Consider the following 23,556-nt stretch of genomic DNA (forward strand, 5'->3'; position numbering starts at 1 on the left):
GAAAGCAGCAAGGATGACATTGAACTGTGGTGCAAAATTTGAAATCGATTTGGTAAGAAATTTAAGCTTGTTTGTTCCCTTACCACGGCGAATGTTTTCCATCCTTCATGGTAGTGATCGTTATCTGGGTGCAGTTTTTTTTTTCAGCACCGGTACAGGAAAGCGCCACCATCACCACCTATCCGTCAATGTCATCTACGGTCGAGTGCAGCACCGAAGCGGCGACCCTTCGGTGTCCGGTGTAATTTACGCCTAAAGATATACTCTAAGCTTCCCAATGCGCCCGTTGTGCATCGTCTTTGGATCGAGCAGGCTGACCGAACATCAGGAACAGATTATTACGATTATGATAACGATAATGGGGTGGTGGTTGAGCAGGGTCCGTTCAGGTTCCGTCCGTTGGATACTTCCGGGGATCGTTTGCTCTTTTCGTTTCTTTCTCAGTTCCCCCTCATTATACTGACCCGCAGTTCGTCGTTCGTCACTCGGTGCAGTCTTTTGATTAATGACGTTTTGAATTACGATAAATTTTCATTGCAAATTTGACAGAATGCTGCAGCGGTGTGGCGAGACCCCCAGTTTCTGTGCCTCATGTGTGTGCGCGTGTGTATGTGCGATGTCTGATGTCGGTACCCATACAAAGCGAGTACCCGTAGCTGCTGTTTTGATTTATGGCGAAAGATTACGGTTTCGCGTATGCGTCTCGCATAGATCGGACGCGGGGGGATGGGGCCTTTCTTCCGTCAGTATGTCCATCAAGCTGTTGCTTCGGTCGCCGTTATCGAAGTGGAGTGGAGAGGCAAGGAGTTGAAGCTAGTTGATCTATCGTCCGATTGCGGAGCCCGATCGGTGAACAAATCGATGTACCCGTCTCCCGGGCCACACACTGGACACAACATACTTGCAACCTTCACCGCACTAGCACTAGGCCTGGCTGCTCAATCGACAACTGCGTTCCCGCCGCACAGGGTCGAGCAACTGGACCGCATAACTGCATACCGGTGCAGCTTCCTTCCCCGGGGTTCGGTACGTTCCCCAATACCGGTCTCGCATGGTACCGGTGTCCGATCGCCATGTACGGTAGGCTCTGTTCGGTAGCCGGCCCCGAACAGGGGCGGGCGCTTGGAGAAAGAAGCACCGTAGCAACATACATGCACACCCTTCTGGGGCTCGATCTTGATCATCCCGCCCGCCGGACGGTTGGCGTTTGCAGGTTTCGTTTTGCACGTCGTCGTGGCCGTATAACTGTCAATTTGTACGTCCGTCAGCGCTGCAGAAGCCACTGGAACAACTGGAACGCAGCAGCAAAGCAAACGGACAGAGCGTGGTATTGAATGGTGTGATTTTCGGAGCACAGATCTTGCAATCCAATCATTGGGTTGGGGCCAGCGATTGACTGGCCGTTTGACAATAAGGAGCACTTGAGAGGTACGGGCATACCATTTGTTGCACCTTCACGTTTCCAAGTTGTAAAACGAGACTTTTCCACTGTCCCGATGTTGAAGATGGTAGAAAACAGATGAAGAGGCAGATAGCACGGCAGAAGCATAAAGAAGTGAATTTTTAAACCAAACAAATGATTTAAACCGGAACCACTCGGCCCGGTCACAGTGGGATGGTAGTGTAAATGGTGGGAAATAATGTAACAGCAAGTATAATTTCAGCCCATCCCGCACACATACATACCCCCACATTGTGCAATTTGAATGTAACGGGAATGTGCATGTGAGTGCAGCCCATAATTTAGCCATACCCAGAGGATACGATGGGCGATGAATGTAAAAAGGTAAAAAGAGCCACCAAGCGACGAACCCTTTTGCTCGTCGAACGGAGAGAGGTAGCTTCACTGCACCGCGCAAAAGGGGATGATTGCTACCGTGGTAGGCGTTGGGGAGGGAGTGAAGGGGATTGGATGTAAAAATTAAATTATCAAAATTAAGGTCATAAATGTGTAATCAATTATTAAGGCGATGAAACTGCACGATGCAACCCGTCACCGTGCACAGCTCTTAGAAGGGTTTTGCGGCTCGGTTGCGTGGCAGTGAGCATCCAGCCGGGTTTGCGGTTTTATTTCCTTCTCGTCAGCCAGCCTTGCCGTGCGGATGACCCATTTTCTCACGCGCGAAAGCTCAAGCGCGTCTCAAATTGCAATTTTGGTGTCTCGGTTGTAGTATTGACAGGGAGGAGCAGCACAGACTTGTGCACCACAAGAACACACGGTCCGCTTGTTGCCTGCAGCGTTGTTTGCCTTTAAACTGGGAACAGGTTGGGAAAAGAACGTTCACTGCTGAGGCTCCGCTAGTGCTGCACTGCTTTGCCTGCATACTCCTGTACAGCCCAATCAACCGTTGTTTGGGTTGACTTTCTTCCCTGTTTGGAGATTGTGCTTTCGTTCTCGTGCTCTGTAGTGCTCTCAGTCATAAAAAAAGTGACGAATTACAAAGAAATTACACATTCTTTCACTGCCAGGCCGTGTGCTGTGGGAAAGGACGCACGCAGCCCTGAACCAGCCTTGAGAGCAGTTCCACGAAACTGCCCGAGTTCAGTTGATTAACCGACCGGGCGAAAGGGATGGTCCAGTTGTAATAACAGATGTTTTCATGATAATTGAACACGATTTAATTACTGGTCCATTCGAATCAATCTTATTTAGCGGAGTCGCGTTGAGATGGAAAAAAACGAGAAGCAGGAAGGATATCTGCGACCGGTTGATCGAAACAGTGATCATGAATGTGCACAACAAAACCGCGCGTTGATGAATGTATGAGGATTCCTTTTTTTGAATATCATTTGTTTTCTTTCTACTTCGCTGTTTTTTTTTTTTGGCATTTCGAATAAAAGCCCCAGCGATCCTTGCGTGAGTAATATTTCATCCCTGGGGGCCGCGCGCACCTTTGACAGCTTTAAATTATTATGTCAGTGGGCCGTATTGTTTTATGCTGATTGGTTCATCATGAGTTCGATTACCACTTATGGTTTGGAGCGGCTTAACGCTGTTGTTTTTTTTAACCTCCAGACAAAACAATTCCAATTTTGTATCGTAAGGCTTACTGTTGCTGCTGCTGGATGATGCACCACTCCACAGGATGCGTCCCGGTCGCGCAAGCAAAGTAAACCACAGCATCGGTCCCTTGCGGGCGCATAAAATGCATGCACGGATGGCTTTATTAAATCGTAAGCTTAACCCTCCAACTCCACATCCCCATCGCGGAGCAGTGCGAATTCGAATTCCCCGTTCACTTTTTGGCGTTTTTAAGACCTTGGTGGTGCAACGCAGGACACTTTGGTTCGATTTCGTTTATGCTACGAGCGTGTGTCCATACCATCCATAAAGGAAGATTCAGCCGGGTTTGGTTTGGGCGGAGAAGAAGGGCAGAGATTTCGGTTCGTTGCTGCACGCCGGCTGGAATTGATGTGTATTTACTGATTCGTTTGGTCGTTTGGCTTGTTTTTTTGTTGTTGTTGCTGTGGTTTTTGGTCACACTTTAAGCCAACACTTTAATTAACTTATTTCATTTTCCAGGCCGTCGCTTTCCTCTCTCTTGCTCTCTCTCTCAGCATAATTCGCTATGGTTGCTTGGATGACGTTAACGCTTTCGTAGCATCGTACCATCGATTCGTCGTTTCTTATGCTTCGACAGCTTTGCTTGGGGATATCCTACATGCCGATTTTTTGCGGTTCGTTGTGTGCCTTCTGATCTGATGCGTTTCCCCCCCGTCTTATTTGTGAGTGTGTGTGTGTGTGTGTGTTTTTGTGCAAGAAGAGCTGCAGTTAATGTTTCTTCTTGATCCCGTTTCTTTTTTTGTTGTTGTTGCTTGCCTCCCGCTTTACTCGCGCTCAGCCTCACGCGCGTTCGTTGCGCGACAGGCTCCGGGGCACTGCAACGGAGCGTTCCTTTTACGGTCATCTTGGTCACGGACGGTGACAACCACACACACACTCTCTGCGTCTGTCTGTCTGCGGCTGGCTGTCGGTTTCGGCTCGGCAGTCTTTCGCTTTGTGGCCAGCCCGGCTACTGCAACTTACCGTCGGTTCCGTCGTGCACTGGTGCTGTTCCGATGCTGTCCTGCGTTGGATGCGAAGATGTGGAGGACGCACGGCTTCTAAGTATCAGCTTACAGAGGTCGAAGGGTGGCCCTGGTTCCCTGGGAAGAGGCGGTGATGGTGGAATCGGGAACACGTCGAACCTGTCCAGGAGGTTTTTTTTGCTGTTTCGTTCCCCCAGCGAGGCAGTTCGTTACCAGGCACTGGGACTGAAAGTAGCAACCTTCTACATCCTGCTAGGAAATCGTCTTCGAAAAGGAAACCAGGGAAAATGCCAGTGAAAATTGATCATACTTCTTCGGCGTGGATCGCGATGTGCTGCGGCCAAAGCCACCTTGCACTTCCTTGTAAGGTCAACAACGGTGCTGGACACTTGTCACCATCGCTTACGCAGGGCCCCGGATGAGTATTGGGAGCTCTGCGAGCGTTGAGACCTAATCGCGCGATAACAACTATTACACTCTGCTCCGGCTTCTCCTCCTGCCTCGAAGGTGGTGTTAATTGGAAGCTTTTATCCACATCGTGTGTCACAATCGATAGCTTCTTCTCTGTCCTTTGCTGATGGGGAGGGATCCCCCCTTGGTTGTTTTCACCGATAGATGCACTTGACGTAAGCAATTTCCCAATCGGTCAGCAGGAGGTAAGCGCACGTTCGAAACGTAAAGGTAGTCCACAGTCTGGTTTTGCGGAAAGACATTTGAAAGTGACCTCCAACCAGCTGCAAAGACCGGTAGTTGTCATGTTGTGGTAGCGCTGTCGTTGAGCGGTACGGCATGAAGTAGATCACCTTCTCACTATCGCTCCCGGTTTGTGGGAGTGATGGTGGGTAGATTTGATTAAAAGCAGACCGTGTTATCGGTGTAATGCGTGATTTATAGATCGTGTTTCGATAGTGAACCATTTACCGGGCTCTTATCGGATGATGCGATATTGCAAGGACGCGTAAAAATGGTCACTATGTTTGTGTTTTGCTAAAAGAAGGAACAAAAAGTCAAAAGTTTTATTCAATAGCACGAGAACGATATTTATGGTCATGTTTTTTTAAAAGAAAACTGTACACTGGGCTCATTCATTTATGCTTCAATTCTGTTGCAAGATTCAATTAAGCCTCCCGTCACAAACATCCACCGATGTGGGCACAGTGCTTGCAGGCTGCACTGCTTGCTGCATTTAGCCGGCACCTTTAGCAGCTTGCATACGTGCCCGTTTGTATGCTCGGTTCGCGAAACAGTACACCACATTCTCTTTCCATTCGTCATCGGACGGCTTTCGGATGTCGCGTGCCCTTACTGTGCTGTGGGTATCACTGTGCAAGATTTAGCCGCGGCTGTGTGCTGTAAGTGCAATTGAGCGGTGTATTGGGGTATTGCGGGCTGCAGCGCGTGCAATATGGTACTGTTAAAACGAGTGTATGAATTACAGGCGTAATTAAAATATCCTGCATAAAGCGAATCATAAATTACACCCGTACGGTGCGAAGCAAAGCAAAGCAGGGAAGCGTGTAAATGGACGGCATTACATTGGTTGGCTTTCTACGCGGCAAGCGATTCTTGGGACGAGATTAGAAAGGAACAGATGGGTTGGTTGTTGCCTCTTTTTTTTGTATGCATAAGATGTATTTGAACAAGCTGTTGAAGAAGTTTTAAGCCTTAGAGTTATCTAGGGCTCAATTGGGATGCATTAAAAAATAGTATTAATTTTACTGCTTTTTCTGATGTTTTAGCTTTCTCTGCGTTTCGCGTAATGGCCAAGTACATGTTATCGGACTGATCAGTTTAATGGGTTTGAATTTGTTGCTTTTCCGCATAACTTTGCCCAGATTTGTATGTTAAACTGCGCCAAATTAGTAGAAAGATGTATTGAAGAATTCAAATTCATATTATAGACTAAACAAAGTGCCAACTTAACGAAGAATTTGAGTTTCGTTAAACCCGACGAAGCTACAGGCCTAAACATTTACACGGGTTTATGCAGGTTTACTACAAATGTATTAACATGTGGATACGGATGGTCAAAGTCTTACATATATGGTTGTAAAGGCGATTTGTTTTCATAGTCTACCTTATTACGATCTATACTCTTTTTTAATTTTCAATTTTATGGCTAAACAGATTTTTTTAATTATCTGATTCTTCTGATCATCTGATAAACGACACTAAAATTTTAACTAATATATTTGAGTATGTGAACTGTTAGAGCATTTGTTGGAACGCTAAGGAAGATTCAAATGCATTCGTTCAAATAATAAATAAATATGAATGTTTAAACTTATGCTGCCTGTAAAACCAGAACACCGAGTGCTGCCCGAGTTTTCGTCTCAGTTATGCCTACTCTTGCCTCCGTCCAACACGAGATGTGAGTGAGCATTTTGAAAGCATAGTTCACGGAACGGTTAGAACCCGTAGGCACAGCCAAGCACGATCGTGTCGTCCTGCCCAGTGCTGCCGTTTCGGTACCGTCCCGTACCCTTCCTTTCCATTCTGTATTTCCCACCAGCTTCCACAACCGAAGCCATTGTCATGCAGCAATTCAGCACACTTCTGGCACACTACTTCAGCCCCGGTCACATTATGCTCACTGGCTAAACCGTGCGCTATTTGTGCAGCAAATGTTTAAAGAACTCTGGTGTTTTGTTTTCGTCGATTTTTGCAGTTCGCAAACAGCCCTAAGGAAGTGTAGGTACCATAATTTATACACGGTCACAACCGGGGCGACCCCTTCGATTCCATTGTTCTCTAGCGCTCCTGGAGTGTCGTCGTCGTCGTGGTTGTCGCCGTTGTACAGTGCTGGGACCTTCAGGTTATGTGTGTGTGTTGTGTGTGAACGACTCCGTGCCAGGCTGGACGGATTGGCGAGAAGCACAATTTAAATAAATTGATAAAATCTTATGCAACTCGAGCTTACTTGAGCTGTGTGACACCGGCCATGCCCGACCGAAGTCGGGTAGTACGTGCATGTACGGAATCGATTTCTAAAGAGACACTTACTCGCAAAAAGGCGGATAGATTCTGAATAGGATCGTACAGTAGGGGTTCAACGATTTCCCTTTTTTGCTCTCAGTGGTGCAGAGTGTTCTGCTTCAGTTCCGCTTGCCGAGTGGAACTTGTCGAACTGTGTCGCTACTTTACACCGTTTAGCCTGTTCGGACGATTCGGCTTGAAGTTGGTTTCCACGCCGGCCGCTTCTGTAGAACTGAAACCTCCCTCTGCATTATCCCTGTCGAAGGTTGTCCGCCTCCGATCGAGTTTTCCATGCACAAATAATTAGTCGTCAATGTACAAACAAATGATCTAATGGTCGAACGTTGTTTATGATTATGAGGCAATCTTGATGGAGCGATTGCCGCAATACCGAAGCGAGCGGGTCATTCGTCGTGCCTGGGGGGGAAAAATACCGAGGGTTGGTGGTAAAAGAAACGATCGGTCGGAGAAGAATAGGCAGTAATACGGCAGCCATTAAGGGGCCGCCGGTACGCCAAGGGGTTATTGATGATTATTGGTCGCGTATTATGGAATGGTTTGCAGAACGAAACGGCACCTTTTATCGCGTTTAAATACGGTTCACGATTCTTGCAAAACGCCGTCTTAAAGGGTGTTTGTAGCGCATGTGTGCTGTTGTGATATTTTAATTAAAAAGAAAAAAACGTTGGATTATGAGAGAGTGTCTTTGTTTTATTCCTCCAATCACAAAGAAAAATATAATAAAATAAGGTTATTCCTCTCTTGGCTTACTAAGCCTGTAAATACAATTCTGTAAATGCAATAGAAACGTTTTTCCAGGAACGAAACAGAAAAACAAACACACATACATGACACTCGCACAGTAAGAAACAAAACAATCCATTGCATTATCTTTATGGTTATTGCATTTCGCGGTGCACCGTTGACGCAAGACGTATTACACAGCGCTTGTGTGTGTGTGTCACTGCACGCTAAAAGGTCTTCCGATAGCTTTCTGTGCAAACAGGCTCGTCTCCGCCAGCCGGTGCTGCGGTCGTGACAGATCCACAGGACACTCTTCTGCTCTGCCCGGTTTCGAATCCCATTAGCAAATCTGTCGCGATGCGGATGAGACGCTGTGTGGATGGTTGTATTATTTCTTTTAGTGTGCAATTTTCGACTGCTTGAAAGCGGTGGTTCCTTCCCCCCTTTTGTGTGGTTTTGTTTTCCTACACGCCTTGCGCTTAAGTGCGCACTGCCCTAAAAGGAACGATTGGGGCGTCTCGGGCAGGGGAGGCGTTAACGTGTGATTTTGCTGGTTGGATGATAAGTGCAGTTTGTCATCGGGCCAATATGAATGGTTGATGGTGACAATGGTTAATAATTGGTTTAAGAGTGTGTTGCCTTTGTGCGGTTGTTCACGTCAAGGAAGACGGGTTCGATCTTACTTTCATGTTTAAGGCAATGTTTAAACTGGGAGAACATTAAATAAAAGAAGCGCTTTTAGCAGATATTCCTTTGGAAAGGCTGAACATTCAACTATTGGGAAAAAATATTGTAAGCATGAAGCCATATAAAAAAAAAACTCAAGATTGGGATAAGAAAGAAGTAAGATGGGTAGCAAGATAATTCATATATTCGTCACGTCATGCGAATGATACCAAACGAGCAATCTCTGATAAAACAAATTTAATCTCCTGAATTTCTCTCCTAGAAGAAATTGTTGGTTAATTTATGTTTACGTTCAATTTTCAAACTTTCTCACATTTTTTCTATTATGTTTTTCAGACCTGCTTGTGACTGCCCACCGATTTACGGATCCAAACGTGACGTCATACGCTCGCATGCTGATCGACGTGTCCGGGGATCAGCTTATTGTAGGAGCAAGGTAAGCTTTACGGCCAATTGTTTTCGCCGTTAGGAGTGTGTTGAGAGCGCAAAACAACAACATATTAAGAAAAAATCACAACAAGGAAACAACCAAATGGTAGAAAAAAGATGAAAAAAAAAACAGCGAACCTTCCAGCGATTCGTATCTGGCGATGGTTGTCTTTGTTATACATTTCAGCCTGCAGCAGCTGCAGGCGCTCAACAATCTCTGCCCGCGTACACGCTCGTAACACGGTCGTCGCGATCATGATCATTTAATGAACGATGAAAATATCATAATGATCAGCGGTGGAAGTGGAGTCCTGGGCACATAAGCGAACTGTGGAAACCGAACGGCAGTGGCGCAGCTGCTTTCACCACCGTCTGAAGCACCACCGTTGCTCCATTCTACTGCAGTAGGAGGCATGTGTTTTTGTGTTACTTCCATTTCCTTCGCTGCTGCTTGTGCATCCTTCCGCACACCATTAGCGCGGCGCACGTTCGGCCGCCATGCCGCGAAGCCATCTCTAATGGTCATTGTAGGATCGATTTCATCGAAACGTCACTCGTCTCGTCGTATTGTAACGCGACGGTCGAACATGGTGAGAGTGCAATGGGAGGACCGGGTGGTCGTGCGATACGCGGCGGGGAAGTAAAAGGTCCCGATCCCCGTCCCCGGGACCTGGTCAGTGACGCTGACGCTGGGGCCGAAAAAAGGTCTCACCTTCGGTCGGGCGTTCGATGGAACTGGGGTGGAAAGGTGCACGCGTGTTGACCGCGGCCGATGGAGCCGAGGTGGAGCAGGATTCAAAGGGGTTCGTCGCTGGTTCGCGCGTATGATTACTTTCATTTCACCTTCCGGTCATAATTATCGATGCGAACAATGATCTTTCGCAGCACTTCTTCGTTTCCCGAATGCTCGAGGCAAGAAACCCCGCTCACCTTTTCAACCCCGCTAGCATACGGCGTCCCCAGTTTTCCCCAACCCTTGCCGGGTGGCTTTGGCTTTGTTGGGCTCGTGGGAGGAAAATAAAAGGTACGGAATGCGCCCCCCCCCCCCCCCCCGCGGGAGGGAAATGTTGCATCGCGATCGCATCGCGTCGAGGCACCAGATCGTCCACCAGGCGCTGGGGTTGGGAGGGATTGTGATCGGTAGAAATTCTCCCGACCGAACTTTCGACACGCCGAGTGGTGTTTTAATGATGCACTTTCGTTCGATTGATTAAAAATGTGTGAGCGTGTCGCAGTTCTTTGTGTTGTTAAATTTGTTGGCGATTCATTCGATGGCTTATTGAATTGAAAGATCGTCAATGAACACGTTATAAAAGTTGCAAATAAAAATATTTAAAATTAGCTTCACAATACTGCTAGCGTGTGTTACTTCAACAAATTAATACATTCCCTTCCCATATTGCAATGCATCTTTAATTTGGTCGAGAAAGAGAATGTCTTTTACCTCATATTGGGGAACAAAACAGAAAAAAACAACAAGTCCGTCCATCGGCTGGAACTTGTCCGTGTACACGGGGATGGGGCACTTTCTTTTGGGATTGCACTTGCACTTGCCATTACCAAATTGTGCCTCGCATAATTGGCATCGTAACTCATACCGACGACGCGGGCAAAACGGGGCAATACGAAAGGCCCTAAAAAAGGAACACAAGCAAGTGGCAAGGGGAAGAAAACATGTAATAATAAAATAGGACTGTTGCTGGTCGTTCGGTCCGTGGGACGGGCAACAGTACCCAGTAGGTGATAATGGAGAAACTAATTTACAATAAACAGGCAAAGAAGCATCCCTTTTGTGGTCAATTGCTGCCTCCCTCCAAATTTTCAAAAACCCGTTCCTGCAAAAGCAGCACAACCGCGTACATTTATGCTGCAAAATTTGGCAATCGGATCGGTTTTTGGGGTTTGCTTTCTTATTTGCTGCCCTTTTTTAAATAGGTTGTTGGGGATTGACTGTCGCTAGCTCCAGATAGGGCCAGATATTGAAAATTGTACCTCATTAAATGGATATTTTCGAGAGATTATCGTGTAATAAGTATAATTGCTGCGCTTGAACTTAAAGAAGGGAAGGAGTAAGATTTAAATAATTGAGAAACTACGAATTTGTTCCTGTGGCGGGTGGTCCACTCGATTTCCTCCGATTTAAAAGACATTTTCAGCAAATAGCAACAACTTTTAATCACAACCACTCGGTACAAGGGGGACCAGTGTAACCTTTCTTGCATACAGCGCCCTGTTTTAAAATATCCTTGCTCGTTTGTTCCCTCTTATCCGGTGCGTGGTTGCAACTGGCCTCGCAAATACCCTCACCCGAAAAGGGCTTAAAAGATGAGATAAAATTATGAAACTGACTGTCCCCCTCGCTCCAACTACCCTCCCCCCCCCACACACACGCACACACTCAAGGGTAAAATAAAACAACATTCAAACCAGTCAAAAACCAATCCCAGGGTTTGTGGCCAGGTTGGCATAAGACGTTTATGTTTTTTCGAACGTTCCACTGGGCGTTTAACAGTCATGCGCGGGGCCAACTCTCACCACGTGCGTGCGTGCGTACGTACGGTGGATAGTTAATGCGGCAGTTCCTGCAGGAAGTCGGTCGGTGCTGCACAGGGACAGGGCTTAGTGAGAATTATTTGCCCTCCGCTGCGAACAAGCACTTAACTCAATATTAAACGCTGAAATAATTGTCACAATAAACGGCGTATTTATGGCTTTGTACCGTGGGAGATGGGAAGGGCGAGCTGGAGCTGGACCTCAATCGCGGCTGGCCGTTGCTGTGCGATTTTATGACGCTTCCGAGACGTGCGCTCGGTGGTTGTGCGTTTTGCAAGGGATTTATTTCGCTAGACGCTGCAGCCGTCTGCGGCAGGTGCATTTATTTGCTTTTAATTTCAATCTCTTCCACTCCAATCCAAACAGCCGGTGTCGGTGGTGAAGCGCTTCTGTCGCTTGTTGTTTTTTTAATGACACAAATAAGCGGTGTGTTTAGCAGGGACTGCTAAAATCAGATAGTGCGCGTGAAATTTGATACGTTTCGAGCGCTTTTCAGCGCACGTCCCATCAAACGAGAGGGGATGGAAAGTTTTAAAGCCAGCCGGAAGAAAGCGTCGATGGCACAACGCAGAATGATTTGCATCGTGCGCGAATACTTTGCGTCTATTAGCTTCACCCATCCCATTGGATTGAGCCAACGGTCTGTGTGTGTCTACCGAAAGTCCTTTTAAAAGGGCGTACTGTCAGGGTTTCGTGTGCGACAAACCAGTGACTGACTTTGATACGAACCCGTGTATTGTGCACTACACGCAAGAGCAGGAAGAAAATTGGCAAACGAAAAAATCTCCACCCCGTCTATACCTGTCTCGCCATCCTGCCTAATGCGCCATATGCGATCGTATCGCGCGGCTTATCACAGTTGTAGATGGGGACAGTAAAGGGTAGGGAACTTTCTCTCCGATTTTGATTTGTCCTCCATCAAACGACCGATTGCTGGCAGTGCTGTGAGGAAAAAATCCCCTCTCTCCCCACTCACGCCCTCTATCTAATGTGGGTGGATGGGAGGCTGTGCGTACGGACAAGTGGTATCTCCCTAGATGGACATGCTCTATCGAATCCTGCCGCTGGATTATGGCCGCGCGGTCGATTTGGTTCATTAAAAACCCTTATACTGTCGAGCTTTATCGATATCGGTCGTTGTGGGACTTACGAGCCATTTTCGCTTTTATGGATGCCAAACCTTCTGCCTAACAGGCAGTTTGCGCTAATGCTGTGGGAATGGGTAAGGGTTATGACCTGCAGAAGATTTGTAGATGAGCTGTTTTAGAGAGGGAGAGAGAGAGCGAGCGAAAATGTTCGATTTATTGCTTTAAGTTACAAAAGTTGGCACTCACAACACAGCGAGCATTTCATTTACAGAAGAGTTTTTGGACATTCACATTTTGCACAAGACATTTGTAGAGGAAAGAAAGTAAGCCCATTCCGATTTGCTTCCCTTTATCCTGCGCTTAACCGTCAAACGGAACCGTCAACTGTCATCGGCTGAAACATTCCTTCGGGGTTGATCCGATTCATCGACACGCAGATTGAAACCGACACACTTGTCAAATCAACTTCCCTTCCCCTCCCTGCCTACCAAGCGTTGGCTCCATATTGGCCAAACGCTCGAAGAGCAGCTCGATGATTGGCAACAAATGTTCGCTTGTTTTATGCACCGCAACGCACAGCTTGACTGCTTCGGGCCCGGCCCGACGTTTTGTTACTGCCGGTCGGCTTTTTGATCTGTTTCGGATGGATTCGTTTCGGTTTTTTTGCTGTTGTTGTCACTGAGTGAGCATTCAGCATTCAGCGAGTGACATCAACGGCCGCCCAGATGGACAGGATTAGGTCAGGGCGGGGTTGCTGCGTCCCAATCCCCAATCTCGCGATCGGAAGATCAGTCCGACCGGCTCGCCCTTGCGAACTTGTCGTCTAGTAATTAGAAGAGGATGACCGGCCAAAGCAAAGCACATTGGTTGGGCGTTGAGTAGAACACTTGTTGAAAACGGGGACACAAAAAAAAACACACATACACACAACCAAAGAGGAACTAAGATCTGCTTTCGTTGAGATTTACCTCCCATCCTCCCACAGCCCGGGAATGACAATGAATCGTTTGAATCTCATTAGTAATCGCAAAACGGGCGAGCGCTCTCATTGACGTCGCGCCGCCGATGATTGCGATGAGTTTTTAATTGGATACAGCGACTCTCGTTCGACCCTTTTCGATGGGTTTTCGGATCGGTCAACAAACGCTGGCCAAGAACGCGTTCTTCGCCCATTCGCGTGAGAGTGTGCATAGGTTTCTTCTTCTGCCGGTTGTCTGACGAGTGTTATGATAGGCCGCGCGCGCTGAGTGGATGGCATTATCGCATCATTTATCAAAAGCCCACGGGGGGAAGTAGGGTTCGAACCAACCGGCCTTTGATGAATGATCGTCCCAATGGGCGGACGGAGGGGCTCGAAGGTCTCATTGAGAAGCCTTGTGTCTGACAGCGCCGGTCGAATCTAGCGCTGGATAGAGCGAGCGTACTTGACACTCGGTCCCGTTAGGCTGGTGAAGTCTGTGTCAGATGGGAGAGGCTGGGGAGTCCCGATTCCGTGCTAGTGATCTGGTTGACGTTTGCGATCGATCGGGAGGGTTTGGTTTGGTGGCAGCGTTAGTTGAAGTCGGCGATGAAAGATCGAATTTGATCGGTGTGCATAAATTTGCTCGTAATTTGCTTAATGCTGAGCTTTCTCTATGTATTACCAATGTAAATGAACTGAAGCTAGGTTCGGAAATACAGTCAGTCAGTGATTGTTATTAGAACAGAAAAGCCTTATAACCATGATGATACTTTTGAATACCTTCTCCAATATCTTGTCTTCATACGTTACACAATAATCTACATCCAATTCCACTGCTTTTAGATTGCTTTTTTGTGACGATTTCTGTTTCCATGCATCACGTTCAACTAATTATGGAAGTAATTTGAGCGAACACGCCATACACGCCGATTATCGTTGTGCACATGGTAGCAAACGGAGACCATTTCGGTTTCCCTAAACTTTAAAAGCTTACCGTTGCAACACGACTACCGCATCACTCAACCTCCGTCTCTGGGACAAATCCAAGACCGTAGGCCAAGGGATTGCTGCCTCGAAAGGAATGATGGAAACGGAGTAGAAAAAACCACACCATCAGGGCTTACCTAATTAATTAGTTACACTTTTTTGTTGTTGCTGCTGCTTGTCGAGTGCGGTTTTCGGCCGAACGGGATATTCTCAAATTGCATGCTGCTCGGTGCAGTTCTGCGAGGTTTGAGCGTGCCCAGGAGTCTCATTTGCTGTGGTTGGTAGGATCTCCGAAACCGCTGCACCGTTACATGCCGTGGCCAAGTCGCCCAGTTGGGTCGTGTCGTGCTGGGTTTTTTTTACATCCTTTTCTTTTGTGGATCCATTTAGTCTTTATCCATTTCACACGAAAGCGAATATATTGGAGCGAATACTTCAACCTGTGCAGTTTGGGTCACTTTTGGAGATGGGATTCAATGTTATATGAGGAATTATTTTCTCTCTTGTAGAAGAGCCCTTTTTTGAGAGAATACCTCAGCATGAGGTTTTATTTTAGCTCTGTACAACGCTCAGCCATTGACAGCATCCTACAGCGACTTGGGAAGCAAGTGGAGCAGGTTTTGACGATGTAACGAGTAACCAGTTTACAATTCAGGGTTGCTAACTATTGAAACTATAAAAGTGCCTTAAATTATTGTAAATAAAACATTACTTTTGCTGACAATTATGTTTCTTGACCTGCAACTCTCTTAGCTTTCCTTGTAAAACAACTTCAAAATGAGAATTTATCCAATCAAAAGCACCGTTTTATAAAATATTTCCCTTCAGCAGGTATAAATCTTTCCCATCCTGCCAGCAGGGGCAATAAATCCCCCAAAAAACGAAGCAAAAAAAATCACTCTTCCCAATTACTTTCTCGTAAGTTTAAACGTACAATTCCAGGAAGTTGGGTGTGTTCCAGCCATCCTTCGACCCTGGTGTGATGCTGCCTTTTCCTCTCCTGCACCCCGTGCGAACAGTCCTTCTATACTTCGTACGCGTTTATCGTTATCAGTTACACCATCGTGACACCCGGGCCCCGGGTATGAAGGCGGTTCAATTTCATCCCGATCATTAAACCACCTGATCAAGGGCCTTACTCAGCAAAAGCTCGGGCTCGTTAAAGCCTGGCCAAATCGCACACAAATAATGTGTTGCTTCGCCAACTTTACGATGCCGTCGGTTTTGTTTTGCTCGGCGATTCTTGTGCTCGAAGATTCCCGTGCCCAACAAGGATGTAGTAACGCGAAACGATTTAACGACAGGACAGAAGCACGATGAATTCTGGAAGATGATTTGCTGTTCACGCAAACGCAAACACACACATACACAGGACGAAGAAGCAGCATTTCCGATACCCGATTAAGCCCGCGTCACTGCATGCTTACCGAGCAAACCCATCATTTAAACTCTCAACCAGCGCCGTACTTTCTGCTACTGCAGCATGCTACGGCTAATGCGATATGGATATGGGTCTGGCCAGTCCGTTTTTCACTTACACAAACCGGGTCAGCCTCCTTTTTTTTGCTCGCGTTACAACTGTTATTGGCTGCGGGGCCATATTTTTAACCGTGCGCATAATTAACACGGCTCCCGGTGTCTGTGCCTGTGCGTGGGTAATGTTTCGCAGGGGCAACGATTCGTGCAGGACCGTTTAAGCAAAGTGTCCAATATTTCTTTCCCTTAATATGATGAGACGTAAAGTTGCATCATATCCATTTATGTTTTTCTCTTCCTTTTTTCACGCGTGCAAGCACGCAGACACAGCACCGTTGCGATCATGTTCGATGGTGAACAAATTAACCTTTCTCGCTCTTAAATGACATTTTAAAGCAACTGATTGTGTGCCGGTGTCGATCATTTATCTAAAAAAAAAGTCAATTTTTTACTGCCAGCAACGCGTCACCATCTCGTTGACACCTCGGAAGTGAACATACACACACACTTATCCACTTTGGATCTTGACAATCGCTCTCTAAAATGTCACTCGCTTACAAATCGTTGCAAAGCAGCAGCAGCAGTAGCGCAAAAAGCCTATTATCAGACGGCAAGTATACTGCAAACGCTTCACACAGCATCATTAATCGTTCACGTAATCGGTCTTACCATCGAGCTGTCCTCTATTGTGTGCTGGGGGTGAGGGTTTTATTTTTGATGATATAATTCTCGTTAGCACCGAGCAACTCCGAGTCCATGTCACTGCCAACCGAACCGGGGGATAAAGCCCTCCGCGGTTGTTTTGTACGCTCTATGTACCGCGCGCGAGCTCGAGTTTGCCGGCCGCGTGCCGCCGCAGTATTGAAACATCTCCTAGACCCACTTTCGGTTTCATTTTTGCCACCAATTCTTGAGTCGTTTGGAGGGATTTTTCGAGCTGCGAACTGCGGACTGCAGACAACTGCAATAAAAGGTGAAAAAGGGAAAGCTATACCAGCTGCTAGGGTACGACGCGTGTCCCGGGTGGAAGGGTCGGTTAGTGCAAAACCGTGCAGCGCAGAATTGACTAATATTTTGATATTTAGGAAGCCTATAATTTACGCTCCATAAAAAAGGTGGATACTCGATGATGAACGCGGTGAGAAGAATGAGAGGTATCTCGCATAGGGAATACAATGATTCAAACAGGCGGGAACAGGCTTCGATTGTGAAATGAGTACACCAATTGCGTGATTTGGGTGGCGTCGGTACGGCATAATGGCATAATGTACCATTTCAATCGTAATAACGTTGCTGAAGGCGAGATTGAAATCTCAGATTTTAGTTTCCTGAATTAATTTGATCGTTGGGCTACAACTCACCATAATTCGTCTGGAATAAGCCCTTTGCAGATTCATTTGAAACACACTACACATGCACACATAATTGAGGCACCAAACTGCACTGCTAAGAGCACTTACGCCAACGTCAGCGCTAGAGTGGTGTTGCAGCAAAAAGATGGATTGCAAACATTTTGTAAGCAAAAAAAGCAAAGTTGGAGTTTTAAGTACACCAAACCCACACCGATTGCCGATCGATGGCAAAACTCAGCAGATGCACCATCTGTTCCATGCGCGATCATTACCGCTGCGGTGGCGGTGGTTTGGTTTCTGGTTTGGTTTGGGATGACAGTCGAGTGCATCGCCAAACGTGTGCCGCTCATCCAGGCCCACCATGCAGCGGGGTTTATTGATTTCTTATTTCATTTTTGTCTTGCCTCATGGCTTTCGAAGTGCTTTCTGTTTGTACAAAATAATGCCACCCCCGTGGTATGATGGTTCAGCTCTTTTCTCGCTTCCCCTTACTCCAACCTCACATCCGACGTCCTTCCCGGTGTGTTGTTGTTTCCTTTCCCCTCTTTCTGCTTCAGTTTGCGATCAAGTTGGGTCTGACGACCGCGATCAGGCTGGCAATTTCTTTGGGAGGTTGTTTTCTGCTCCCCACGGCTGCTTAAGCAAGCGCAATTTTTTGTCCTCCCTTAATCGACACCACCACCAACCACCACCTACTCCGACAGGCAAGTCTTGGCAGGTCGCCACAATTCGGCGGGTGTTGCAGTTGCACTTGGAGGGTTTTGTTGTTCGTTGTAGTGTTACTTACCTCTTCCCGAGCCGCAGCTTGCTCATATGCTCGCGAGTACTGTGTATATGTGTGTGTGTGTGTGTGAGTATGTTGAGGGCACTAAACTCGGTACTGCTACCGTTCCCAAAACGGTGCTCCGAGCTGATGCAGCAGTCGGTCGCTTATTTGCTTTACGTGTCAAGAAGTAAACGCCTGGAACTGCCGCTGGGCCTGCTGCTGCTGCTGCTGCGGCAAACCAACCGACTGTTGTGAGCCACTTTTGCCACCTTTTTTCTCCGCTCCCCCCAGTTCGACACAACCACCCCATTCCTGTGCGATGCTGGTCGTGGAGGTGGTCGGTGATGGTGGTGGGCAAACGATTGAAATCCGAAATCGAAACGAATCACTTTCGATGGTGGACTCGGCATCGAGATAACCGTGCCCAGCGGTGGGACGGCGTAACCCCGGGTGAAATCATGTGCGCACACACACACACACGTACGTACAAGTACACGGCCATCTGGATGGATTTGTGTTAATTTATCAGTCAATGATAGTGCCCAATCGGTCGATGTTTTGATTAATGTTTTCGATAGCCCAAAACTGATAGTGTTCGATCGGTCCAAGCTGATAATGCCGTGCGCAGGGCCGGTGATTGGCGACACTGAACGATTTGTCAATCGGGCGCGGTAAACTCACTGGCACTGGGGGCACATTCGTTGTACGCGTTGTCGAGGTGGATTGCTCAAGCTCTTGTGTTCGTACCAGCGAGCAAGCAGTGCACTAGTAGAAGGTAAAAATGGATTCATATCAAAAATCTTACGTAAAGCAACGTTTCTTGCTAGATTTGTGCACATCTTTTCTCAGCTCCGGGGAAATGGAAGAGAAAGTAACGTCAAACGAATGTGGAAAAGGCTGGTTAGAGACTGCAACAAATTGAAGAAAACACATGTTTTTTTGTTGTGTGTGCGATTATTTATAACCTTACACAGTCGTTAATAGTGCACAGCAAGTGAAGAAAATGCTGTTCCGGTGCACGCTGTACCGTACATCGAAAGACTTCAATGAAAGTAAAAGCGACGAACGCTTGTACCTTTTCAGCGTACAAAACTTCTTTCAATCGTTGACATCGTCTTGGGCCATCGATAAGGGAAGGAAGAAAGATTGTGTTTGAAATCTCGTGCCTCATTTCCACCACTACCTACCTTCCCTCGCGGTCCTTGCTTCTTTCCTCCTTACATCTGGCGCTGTTGTTCGGTGATTTTCAGCACAATACATCATACCCGTGTATGACAAGGTAAATTAATAGTTTGGCATGAGCTTACACTGCCCCGCGGTGCTGTAATGATAATCACGATGCGCATCGATTTCCAAAGCCCCAACGCAACGCCAACCGCCCTTCGGGCAATGAGTGGGGAGCGATGTGCACGAGCACGTTGCGTGTACGGCGGCAAAAAAGAGATCGAGAGATGATCCGTTATAATTTTTGTTGTACTAAAGATTAACATTTGCCGGCCGCAGATTAACGCGATGGCGATTGGCGGATGGAAGTTGGCGTAGTGTTTAACATACAGAAGTCCGGTTTAGTGCGCCGTGTGCGTAATGAATCTCGCGTATCCTTGGCACAAGGACTGCCGCTGCCGATCGTTAACTGCGGCACAATCGTTGTCCCACATCTGGAACAAGGTCGTTCGGAAAAGCGGCGGTGTGGCGCTCGAAAGTTGACTGCATGGATGGGTCGATCCGCTAGTGGGGCTGCCATGTGCGATGTGGGTGGATGCGATGCGATAAGGCGGGCGAGTGAGGAGAGAAGCGGCAAAAATTAACTGACAGCTGTCGTTGCAGGCGATTTTTATGTGTACGGAACGGGTGCATGAAGTTATGAGAGCGAGCAACAAAGTATATCGTGATCAACAAAAGAGGGGCGAGCTTAAGCAACGATAACGATCGTTGGGGATTTTAAAGCAAACGATTGAATTTTAATTTAATTTATAATCAAATTTTGAAGAATTTGAGCCTTATCGTTCATCGTGCGATTCGTTCCTGGAACAGCATCAGGACCTTCCACGACGATGCAGTTTTGTGGCTATTTCTTTTTAGGGAAGTAAGCCGATAAATTGCCTTATAATCCAATTCTTCCGTCTCAATAATCCCGCTCCGTCCGGCTCAACAGATAGATCGGAGCAATGTGCGGTTCGTTAAACGATCTGATACGACACATACCACGAATCACCAGTATACCAGTTGCCCTTTATCGGCTCACTGCAACAGCAGCAGCAGCAACAAACGGCGGGCAAATAAATTTAAACCCTAATGGACGCTATTATCACATATTAAAGCCAATTTTCAGCGTGTATAATTAGCAGCGTATCGCTCGCTGGGATATCTTTGTTGACCGATCGGATTGGACGACGCATCGAGCGCAGTTGCGCTCTGGCCGCCGTCAGACTCGGGGTCGCTTGGCGTGGCACTCACGGTCGGCGATGTTCACATTTAGGCTACCAAATGCAACTCCCAGAATGCAGAATGTGGTCTAGGCGGATGGTGGGGTCTGTTGGGGTTGGGATGGTTCTGTGTAGCGGGAACCGGTTGTCGGGCGAGCGGTGAGCATAAATCTTAACGCTGAAAATATCGATTTTAATAACAATAATCAGCCTGTTTAGTCCGTGATGGACCGTGGAAGGGTTTTGGAGGGTAGAGGTAGAGTGCGGAAAGGGAAATATCCCCACATTGCCACAGGGGAGGATCACCGAGTGTTTAAAACAACAACAACAACAACCAAAAAGCCCACTGCAAAAGAGTGAACCATACAAAACAGGGTATCGCTTGATGATTCCATGGTGACTTCTACAACAACTTAAAAAAAAACCCTTAAAAACGAGGCCTCCAAGCGGGCGGGAGACTGTGTGGGCCCCTTTTTTTTACGCAACAGCGTACACCCGAACCCCGTGGGTTTGGTGGTGTTGCGTTATTCTGACAGCTCGGTGTAGTTCCTTCTGTTGTGTTAACCTTCCCAGCGCCCGAGGGCACTATGATTAACCATCTCAAAGGGTGCACAGCATTCGGTGCTGTCAAAGGTGCACCAAAAAAAGGGAAAACAAAAACACAGGAGGGAGGTTCGGCTACACGTCACGGGAAGTCACTGACTTTCGATCTTCTAGATGTGCAGATAAGCGGCGCTCGGTGTTGCATTCGGCGCGTAAAACGTTGAACCGTACGACCGTACAGGCAAAAGAAAGCCAAAGCCTGTGGAACAAAATATTCGCTGAGGGGTGTTTGAAACATTTGACCTGTTGAAATTTTGCGTGATGTTTTGTAATATTTTGTTACGGGGGTTTGACTTTGTTTGTGGTAGTTTTGTTTTTTTTGGAGCCAATTCTTCTCCTTACTGTTTAGAAGGTTGGGGCAGCAATTTCTCTTTCCTTAAGGGTTGTGTGGGCTCGTGCTCGTCCCATAATCACCAGGGGAGTCCACTTTTCTTTGTGCCTCCCGGGTAAACATATTCATTTATGCAATGTTCATTGAACTTGTGTTTGTTTTGTGGCTTTCTAGAGGAGTTTTTGTTTGCTGTTTGCTGTGTTGCGAAGCAAAGGAGAACAGCTCCAGCTTGTTAGAAAATGGCTTGGGTTGTTAGTTGATTATAGTGATTTTAGGTTGATACAAATTTCAAATTTCGTTTTTATGTCGTCGATCGGCAACTCGACGTGCACGTGTGTGTGTGTGTACAATGAAATATGGACCGAAAATTATGAATAATTATTCTGTTTATTCCTCCCCAAACTGCACCATCGATGCGTTGGAAGGACAGCAGACAAACTGCACGCTGCACCGTTGGGTTCAGTGTTTCGAAACCAATCGGCACCAATGATCGTCCGCTAGATGACACACACACATACACACACACAGTCGCGTATCGACGCAAACCATCTCCGATGCATCCTTTATGCTGTGTGCGCTGTATGTCGCCTTTTGCGCGATCGTAGTTCGTGCTGAAATCGACATCCATAAATTAGTACCTTTTATTTCTTTTCCCTCTCCTCTGAGATCCTCCCATACATTCCCTCCCCCCACACCCCCCTCCCCCTCTTGACAAGGGACGCTTTTTTATGTTTTATTTATTTTCGCTCGTCAGTTGAAAGTTTCCACCTCATCCTGCCCGGGGACTGCCCGCGGGACCGTTAAAAATTTGCCGAGGCGTTTGTGGCTTGCGAGGAAAATGTGTACTGAAAATGAATTTTACAACATTACTCTCCTTCCTCCCCTTCCTGTCCTGTCCCTTTTCTCACTTTCGTTTGATCTGCCAACGCATGCACACACACACACACACACACACAAACGATGCAATGTGTCGCGGGCTTCAAACGTGTGCGCTTGCGCAAAGTCAAAAGTTATGTTGCGCACCGGCGCAGTATCTCACTCCGACACCGGGGCACATGCGCGATCGTCGCCCGGATTGCGGAAATAATCGGACGGAATAGAGGAGGGCGGGGGGAGAGAGGACTAAGGGACTGCTTCGCCCAGGACAAAAGGCATAAATTATGGGTCGATGGGCGATGCGTTTATGTTTTGCACTTCTTCGTCAGCTCTGTTTTCCCCCGGCGCATACAAATAATGTAAGCAGATTTAATCCAGAGCTAAAACCTACGCGGCAATTTGAGGGTTGTACCTTCTCCGCGTACTGTTATGTGATGTGTTTTCGGTTTATGGTTTCATTTTTGGATGGTGGTTTCTGTGTGAAAACTTGTTCTGTGTTGGATTTTGGTGCAAACTGTGCGGAATTCAATTTTTTAAAGAAATTTTTTAGGGTAAAATCTTGTGTATTTGAGTGTGTTTTCCATCTCTTGTTTAACAGAGAGGAAAAATAAATAAATGCTAAATAAACACACAGCTGCAACATGAAACAGACATATATAAAATCCATTTGTTTAACAGTTGAAAGGCTCGTCTGTTTGTTATCGGGAAAAAAAACACAAAAAACACGTACAAACAGGCCACCAAAAATCATACGAAACCAATAACAAAAATTCAATAAAAAACCTGACGAAATCGGTTTTTGTCACCTTACAAAATATGTGACAGCTGTGAAGATATCGGTTGCGGCCGCCCTAAAGGAGCATTACTTTCATCATGGTAACGATCATAATTTGTCGTATTAAGATTACCATTAAAGCGGGTACGATGCAAAGTGGTCCATATCGTCTGGCAGATGTGTCTATGTGACTGTGTGTCTACGTGTCTGTGTGTGTGTCCTCGTGATAAGGTATCGGATTTATACTTGCAACGCTACTGTAGCAGCAAGCTGGTGCACGGGGGGCCGCTCGCTGCTGTCGGAAAGCTGAACAAACAACAATAAGGTTAAACAGTTCATAATGCAATAAGCCAGAAGTCTGTTCAACATATCACATAAGATTTACATAATCCGTTCCGATCCGGCCAGCTTCAACGTCAGCCGCGGCCTTGCTCAACTTGGAGCTTGTTTTCGCTGCTCGACCCCGATCAGTTTTGTTGAAATTAAACTGTAGCCCA

At 46.9% G+C, this 23,556-nt stretch overlaps 1 protein-coding gene across 2 annotated transcripts in view; it reads left to right on the plus strand.

Annotated features, from left to right (window-relative positions):
* The window catches only part of LOC1273536 (semaphorin-5A), a 112,796-nt gene that overhangs the window by 36,879 nt on the left and 52,361 nt on the right, over positions 1 to 23,556 (plus strand). For both annotated transcript variants that reach the window (XM_061652332.1, XM_061652333.1), the window contains exon 4: positions 8,773 to 8,872. In XM_061652332.1, coding sequence (XP_061508316.1) covers positions 8,773 to 8,872 — 100 coding nt within the window. The remainder of the gene's footprint in view (positions 1 to 8,772; positions 8,873 to 23,556) is intronic.

Source organism: Anopheles gambiae, chromosome 2, assembly GCF_943734735.2.
Source record: "Anopheles gambiae chromosome 2, idAnoGambNW_F1_1, whole genome shotgun sequence".
Classification (NCBI taxonomy): Eukaryota; Metazoa; Arthropoda; class Insecta; order Diptera; family Culicidae; genus Anopheles; species Anopheles gambiae.